The 8,516-nt window shown below is 36.9% G+C and overlaps 1 protein-coding gene across 1 annotated transcript; it reads right to left on the bottom strand.

Annotated features, from left to right (window-relative positions):
- Nucleotides 1-1,919: 1,919 nt before the first annotated feature.
- LOC18031484 (disease resistance protein RGA2) lies at nucleotides 1,920-3,560 on the bottom strand. Its single transcript, XM_006421311.1, has one exon. The coding sequence runs from the start codon at nucleotides 3,558-3,560 to the stop codon at nucleotides 1,920-1,922; it is 1,641 nt and encodes a 546-aa protein (XP_006421374.1).
- Nucleotides 3,561-8,516: the final 4,956 nt, after the last annotated feature.

The following is an 8,516-nucleotide window of genomic DNA, read 5'->3' as shown; positions in this document are numbered from 1 at the left end:
AAATTATATCATTGTAATTTTACATAAAAGAAAATTTTCACTTACAATTCAATTTTTACTGTAGCACTAGTATGATCCGGAACCACAACTACCCATGTAACTGCTGCCTCCCATACCACGACCAGGATGCATTGATGATTATAAGCTACCACCGACCTGCTATGTGAGACGGAATAGAGTCATACAAAACATGGCAAAGATTGGTGATCAAAATTGTTCCAAATTGTTTAGCTAAGAAAATGAAATGAACATTCTGGAAGTTTTCTTTTTATTTCTATATTCGATTAGTTACAAAAGTGAATCTACATCAGTATTTATACTAAGCTTAACACAAAAGGAAAATCGAATTCAGTAAGCTTAACTACAAAAACAGAATGAAAAGCGTGCTTAACAAACTTGCTGAGCTGGCACAGCTTCTTAACAAACTTTGCTGACTTGGCCTCGATTCACACGTACTAAATGAGCTACTCCTTTTGACTGCAATGTGAGCTTCCTTAACACAAATTAACCCGATAATTATAATTGCTATTACAAAATACAACCGTTGAGCTCAACTGAAAACTCGGTAACCTTCACCGGCGCGACAACAACGACAGTGACGGCAGGCGGCTGGCGAAGATGAGGCAGACGAGCGGCGGCTGACTCGTGAGTGATGGGCGCGCTGGCGAAGATGATGGTGGACGAGCGTGAAAGGCTGGCCGGCGGCGTCGCCGTGAGAGGCTCTCTGTCTCAGTGATCAACTGCAGGTGTCACTTATAATCGGTTAATCTCTCTCTATATATATATAGTGGGTCGAGCTCAAACGGTGCCGTTTCAGAATTCAAATTGCCCACCAACCTCCAAGCTTCTTTAATTTTCTCCTATCAACTTTAATTTTTCATTTTAACTATATAAAATAAAAAAAGTAAATCATAACGATCACACAGCCACACATATATACATCACTCAATGTACTTATCTTCAGTTGGCAAATTACATAATCACAGGTAATGATTATTTAACACTTGTAATTTTAAAACACCAAATTAAAAAGCCGTTGAACCTCTCTATTGACGGTCTCTGCAGTTTGGCTGAACCTCTCTAAAGAAAGCTGCAATATTTTGGGAAAAAAAAACAAAATAGAGGATAAATTGTTAGGTGTTTGGGCCCAAGTTTATTAAAAAAGAGTGAAATTTCCGAAGCTCCACTTTTATGTGAATAAGGTTTCATCTGTAAAGTTTTACTAGAACCTTGAAGAAACCGTTGTGGCAATTCTAATAACGGTGTTGGTCCCGCAACGTAAAGCATCTGAAGGTGAGGCCTTACGTTGTTGCGATCATGATGATTTCCTTCCTCTTCCATTTCCATGTTTAGATTAAGACTAAGGCTTTCACAATCATTAAATATTAGTCTCTCCAATGAGCCGAGGTACTTCATAGCAGGTGGCAATTAAGTTTAGACAGGGAAAAGCATTAATTACCAATGATCGAAGGACACTTAGTTGATCTATATCGTCAAACAAATATTCTAAATTCATGCAATCAATAATTATCAACCAACGAAGAGAAACCAAGCATCCTATTCCACTCTTCTGCAAAGACTTCTGTTTTGTGGTTACCACAAACATTCTGAGACTAATAAGGTACCTTATGTCTTTAGGCAACTCTTCTAGCAACCTCCAAGATTCAGTGTTTGTAAACTCTGCAGCTCGCAAATGGAGTTTGGAAGTTTCTTGATTTTATGATTACCTGACAAAGAAAGATATAGCGTGTGCTTCAAATTACCCATCTTTCTTGGTAGAACCTCAATAGCAGAGCCATATAAAACTAGCACTCTCAGGGACTGCGACTTTGAGATGCACGACGTAACTAATGATTGGCTTGTCCTCTCACCATCAATCCTCTCACCAGCAATTGGGAAAAAAAGGGTCCTCACATGACCTAAGTCAGATAAAAGCTTGCAAAATCATTTCTTAATGCATTAGCACCAACAAATGACAAATGGCGGACATTTTTGGGAATAGATTGACTATCAGAGTTCACCATTGGGCATTCACCTTTAGCCATTAGCAGTGCAAGATCATGCATTAGTTCGTGTATTTGGAATTCGATCAACTCCAATAGTGGTACCTCATAACCCAAATCTTGGAAGAAAGATCTTGAACATAATTCCTTGAAGTACCACATACCAATATTTTCTAGTTCTTCATTCTCACTAGGGGACTGGAGAAGACCATGAGCCATCCAAAATTGAATCAGAAAAGCACTTGTAAATTTATAATCCTTGGGAAAGATAGAACAGTAAGCAAAACATTGTTTCAGGTGAGGCGGTAATTGATTGTAGCTCAACCTCAAAGCAGGTAAAATGTCATCATGCCCTTGCCGAAACTTCCACATATCATTATGCCTCACGTACTCCCAATCATGTTCATCCGTTGAGCCATATAATAGACTTCCTAGTGTTCTGACTGCTAGAGGAATTCCTCTACATTTTTCCACAATTTTTTCCCCGATTTTTATGAGGTTTGGATATTTCTCTTGCCCTTCTTTAAATGCAAATTTCATAAACAAAGCCAAGCAGTCCTTGTATGGTAGATCTTGCAAGTTGTAACCAGGAGTACCTATCATCGTGCCCATTATTGAAGCGACCTTGTTGCTACGTGTGGTTACTAGAATTTTGCTTCCTTTAGCACCTCCCAACAATAAGCTTTTCAAGTCACCCCATGCTCTAGGATCTTCGTTCCATACATCGTCCATAACAAGCAATTGTCTCTTACCATTCAAAGAATCTTGCAACACTTTTTGCAATCGGTCTGGATCCAAGTTACCGTGGTTTTCGCCAGTAACAGAATCGATCATCTTTGTCATAATTTGTCTCTCACCAAAATTCTCAGAAACACATATCCAGATTTTCAACTGAAAATGCTCTTCTACTCTCTGATCATTGTACATCAGTTTTGCAAGTGCAGTTTTGCCCAGACCTCCAAGTCCCACAATAGGAATAACAGACACCGTTTCACTTTCGTCATCGCTTCTTTGCATTAGTAGTTCAATAATCTTTTCTCTATCTTTATCTCTTCCAATAATATTTGATGGAAGCACAAATGAGTGAGTATGTTCCCTCTCTTCGTGCAAACCTTGCCTGTGATCATCAAGCCGTGGAGTGAGATTAAACTTACCCATCATGCTTGTAATCTCATCAAATCTCTCTCTGATTTTCTTGATTTGATGACCCATTTTAAAACGAAAAGCTATTGGATTTGAGCTTCCAAAAAAATGACGTAACTTTCTTCCTATGCTTCTTTGCTTAATGACTTGCCTTCGTAGATTTTCTACCTCAAATTCATCCAACACATCTTCTGCATCATAACAAGCATCCTTAAGCTTTTCCAGCCCATCTCTTAACTGGTGACTGTGGACTTGCTTTTCCTCGGCATCCAAAACCACACTTTTGACAATGGTCAATGTCTTCTTTAGCTTTTCTAAGTCATTTTTTAGACCGTAGAAAAATAAAAGTTCTTCATAAGCAAAGCTCCCTAACTTTTCCAAAAGTTTTTCAATAGGAAAGAATAATTCCACCATTGCTCCTGAAACTGAAGAAACAGAGTCATGGAATATTATTTTATGGTATTTTCTTTTTCGTTTATACTATTCCTATTGCTCTTGAATAAATTCAAACAAAATTTTAATTACAAACTGGTGGGCTTGTGTTGTTTCAATTAAAGTGTAGACTGTAACACCTCAAATCTAACACGTGCGGAGCACGTGAAGGAGGAGGCTACTCACTAAACATAATCTTTACTCATAAGTTTCAAACTGAAAAACCTCCAATTCTTATTCAAATAAATCCATAAATTCAAAAGTCTAATACTAAATAATCTCTCCCGAGGACATAAAATAATAACAAAAGTCTCAAGCTCCAAATTACACGTTCATAATAGAAATAACTAATAGAAACATGAGTCTATTCCTCCTCTTATTCAATGGCAAACGGAAACTGAAAAATTATTAACTCCAAAGCTAAGCGCACCTCTCAAAAGAAACTTAATCTGCAAAAAGTAATGACGAGGGGTGAGCCGTCAACTCGGTAAGTAAAACCATTCCTAACACACTAGGCCTATTGATACCAAAATATTGCAAGCCTTCTTTTGTTTAAAGCATATATCATAATCCATAATTTTCATAAAACGATATATCACAATAACATAAGATAAATTCTTAATAATTCAGAATATTCAAAAGCATATTTACTTACGAAGCAAATCATGTAATACGTATACAGAAAACAAACAGGTTAGCTCATGTCACATAGTGTCACCTATAGTCCCGGTGACCCGGCCAGAAACAGAATCAGAATATCGTGTGCACATTCAGAACAGAAACCCAGTACTGGTCCAGACAGATATATCGTATATTACGATCAGAATCAGAATCAAAATCAAAATGACTATGGACAATGAGCCAAAACATTAGGAATTCCAAACAATCATCAATAATTGAAATCATACATAGGTACAAAACATTCGTATCAGTTTCATAAAAGTTCATATCAATAATTTAGGCTTGCATAACATTTTAAAGATAACATCATAACATGTTGTCATGTCATAAAATAATTTACATATTAAAAAGCATTTATAAAATACTTTGTTAAAAAGAATGGTTTGAAAACATTTACATAAAGCTAATTTTGTTATCAAAATTAGTAATCCTTTAAGTAGTATCAAAACATTTATACTTATAATAATAATATCAAAATACTTATACATATCCAGTACATTAGGAATGCAGTTACTTACCTCAACGAATGAACTTGAATTAACAGACCTCTAAGCTTCTAAGAGCCTCAATCACCTTTAATTCCTTAAACAAATACAAGATATGACAATTAATAACTTATTCTAAGAATCTGATTTTCTAATTCATATCCGTACAGGTCTGATTCTCAGAATTTTAACTCTTAATCTAAAACTCAGAATGATATAGTATTCTATGGAACTATTCTGGACATCCATGAGTATCCCATGTAAAATTTACAAGAGGATCCGATATCAAAAAAATTTTAAAAACTATTTTCTTCTCAGAAAATTCGAAACTGTTTTCACATCATCTAAACCAAACAGAACGGGTTCCGTGATTTTTATAAAACAAAATACTAATCCGAAAATTATGAAATTAAAACTGGGAATCCTAGACACATATATTAACCTACATATAAACTTTCAGAATTTTCTGAGTTCATTTTATGGTACAAATAGTCTTGTGAATCCGATCGTAATGCTGGAATCGCAGTTTTCCAGTGCAGTGGTTTCTATTTCTAAAATACATATAAAATTGAAAACGAAGTCGGATTTAATGAACTAAAATTTAATCAAGAAGCCCTACATGTCTAGTTTCCAGAAATATAAATTTTATAAGAAAATTCGTTCAGAAAATAGAGGTTCAAATTCGAGATACTCATGCTGTCCAGAATTATCCTGTGCTTAATACATCAAAGATTGATAAACTAAACTTAATATAAATCAAAACCCTAAACAAATCCTAAATATATTCTAAACCATGCATTATGATCTAAAACCATCTGAAATCGTGTCAATATAAATCCTAGCTAGATAAAGTGATTAGAAATCCATTGAGAATATGGAGAATAACTTACCCGTCGCTTGATTCTCTCCTAAACAAAGGTTTGAATCCTAGGATTTGGGTAGGAGCGTAAAGAGCAGCAGAGAAGAAGAATAAACGTTTTGAAATTAGGGTTATGGAAGAGGAAAAGTATGAATTTATAGGGAATCTTAAGAAACCCTACTTAATTAGGAAAAATAACCATTTTCCCAAAATTATCTCATAAATAACCTCTTAATAAGGGTTATGGGCCACCCATAATTCTCAATGAAAGCTCAATTTCCATAACTTAATATATATGAGAATTTGTGGCGTTACAATTTCTCCCCCTCCTAACAAAAATTTCATCCTCGAAATTAAAAGGTTACCTTATGCATGGAAGAGTTGAGGATACTTCTCCAACATTTCTGCTTCTCGCTCCCATGTGGCTTCCTCAATAAAATGATTCATCCATCGTACCTTCACTAGGGGAATAACTCTATTCCTTAATACTTGTTCGTTTCGATCAACAATCTCAATAGGTTGTTCCTCATACGACATGTCTTCAGTTATCTAAATCGGTTGATAGTCTAGCACATGTGAAGGGTCTGCAATGTACTTTCTTAACACAGACACATGAAATACATTGTGAAGCCTAGACAGACTTGGTGGTAGAGCTATGCGATAGGCCACCGGACCAATTCTCTCTAAAATCTCAAATGGTCCAATAAATCTAGGGCTAAGCTTCCCTTTCTTCCCGAACCGAAACACCCCTTTCCATGGCGATACTTTCAAGAAAACAAAATCTCCTTTTTCAAATTCCAACTCACGTCTACGACGATCTGCATAACTCTTCTGTCTGCTCTGAGCTGTTTGAAGACGTCCTCTAATCAACTTGATTTTATCAACAGTAATTTGTATTAATTCTGGACCCAAAATTTTTCTTTCACCAACCTCATCCCAGCAGATTGGGGACCTACACTTTCTCCCATATAATGCCTCAAATGGTGCCATGCCAATACTCGAATGGAAGCTATTGTTATAAGCAAATTCTATCAACATTAGGTGTTCTTCCCAACCACCACTCAAATCTAGTACACAAGCTCGAAGCATATCCTCAAGGGTTTGAATAGTCCTTTCGGATTGTCCATCTGTCTGTGGATGGAAAGCAGTGCTAAATCTCAATTTCGTCCCCAACTCTTTATGTAAGCTAGCCCAAAACCTTGAAGTGAACAGTGGATCTCTATCAGACACTATTGACACTGGAACTCCATGAAGCCGTACTATCTCCTTAATGAATAACTTAGCTAGTTGCCCTACATTGTCTGTACTCTTCCTTGCCAAGAAATGAGCTGATTTCGTCAATCGATCAACAATTACCCAAATGCAATCACATCCCCTCCTAGAACGAGGCAATCCATAGACGAAATCCATTGTTATGTGTTCCCATTTCCACTGAGGAATAGAAAGCGTTTGTAAAGTTCCTGCTGGTCTTTGATGTTCAATCTTTACTTGTTGACAGACTAAACATCGAGACACAAAAGCAGCAGTATCTCTCTTCATATTCCTCCACCAAAAACTCTGCTTTAGATCACGATACATCTTAGTACTACCAGGATGCATACTGTAAGATGATTCATGCGCTTCTCTTAAGATCTCTGCCTTCAACTCTTCATCTGCTGGCACGCATAGCCTTTGTCCCAACCATAATGCATCTCCATTATCAAGTCTAAATCCGGGCTTATGTCCTTTGCTCACGTCTTCACGGATTTTATTGAGTTCTATGTCGTTCTTCTGAGCTACCTTAACTCTATCAATTAGAGTGGGTTGGACTGTCAAATGTGCTAACACGTCTGCTTGCCCATGAGTAACTACCTCAATCCCACATCTCCTCAAGTCTTTTACCAAATGAGATTGCATGGTGATAAGATGAGCCACGCACCCAGATGATTTCCTACTCAAGGCATCTACTACCACATTTGCCTTACCTGGATGGTAATTAATAGAACAATCAAAATCCTTCACCAACTCCAACCATCTTCTCTGCCTCAAGTTCAATTCCTTCTGAGTAAACAAGTACTTCAAACTCTTATGATCGGTGAAGATCTCACAAGTCTCCCCATACAAATAGTGTCTCCAGATTTTTAGAGCAAACACTATAGCAGCCAATTCCAAATCGTGAGTTGGATAGTTTTGTTCATGACTCTTTAACTGCCTAGAAGCATATGTTATAACCTTACCATGTTGCATTAAAACGCAACCCAAACCTTTTCTGGAAGCATCACTGTAAATCACAAAACCTCCACCTTCAGAAGGGAGAGTTAAAACGGGGGCAGTCACCAAATGACTCTTGAGCTCATGAAAGCTCTTTTCACATACCTCATCCCAATTGAACTTCACATTCTTCTTAGTCAAATTAGTCAATGGTGCTGCTATGCTAGAAAATCCTTTGACAAAGCGCCTATAATAACCTGCCAATCCTAAGAAACTCTTTACTTCAGTCACACTAGAAGGCCTTTCCCAATTCACAATTACCTCCACTTTGGCTGGATCTGCTGAAATACCATCCTTCGTTACTATATGTCCCAAAAACATCACACGATCAAGCCAAAACTCACATTTCTTAAATTTTCCATACAACTTCTTCTCCCGCAATGTTTCTAATACAATCCTCAAGTGCGTCTCATGCTCCTCCTTATTCTTAGAGTAAATCAATATGTCATCAATAAAGACGATGACAAACTGGTCAAGATAAGGTTGGAAGATCCTATTCATCAAATCCATGAATGCTGCAGGAGCATTAATTAATCCAAAAGGCATAACTAAGAACTCATAGTGTCCATAACGAGTTCGAAAAGCTGTCTTCAATACATCCTCACTTCTTATTTTCAATTGATGGTAGCCAGATCGTAAATCAATTTTAGAGAATACCGCTGC

Source organism: Citrus clementina, unplaced genomic scaffold (genome assembly GCF_000493195.1).
Source record: "Citrus clementina cultivar Clemenules unplaced genomic scaffold, Citrus_clementina_v1.0 scaffold_9, whole genome shotgun sequence".
In the NCBI taxonomy this organism is placed as follows: Eukaryota; Viridiplantae; Streptophyta; class Magnoliopsida; order Sapindales; family Rutaceae; genus Citrus; species Citrus x clementina.
The sequence above is the reverse complement of the archived record's forward strand: the minus strand, read 5'-3'. Positions and strand labels throughout refer to the sequence as shown.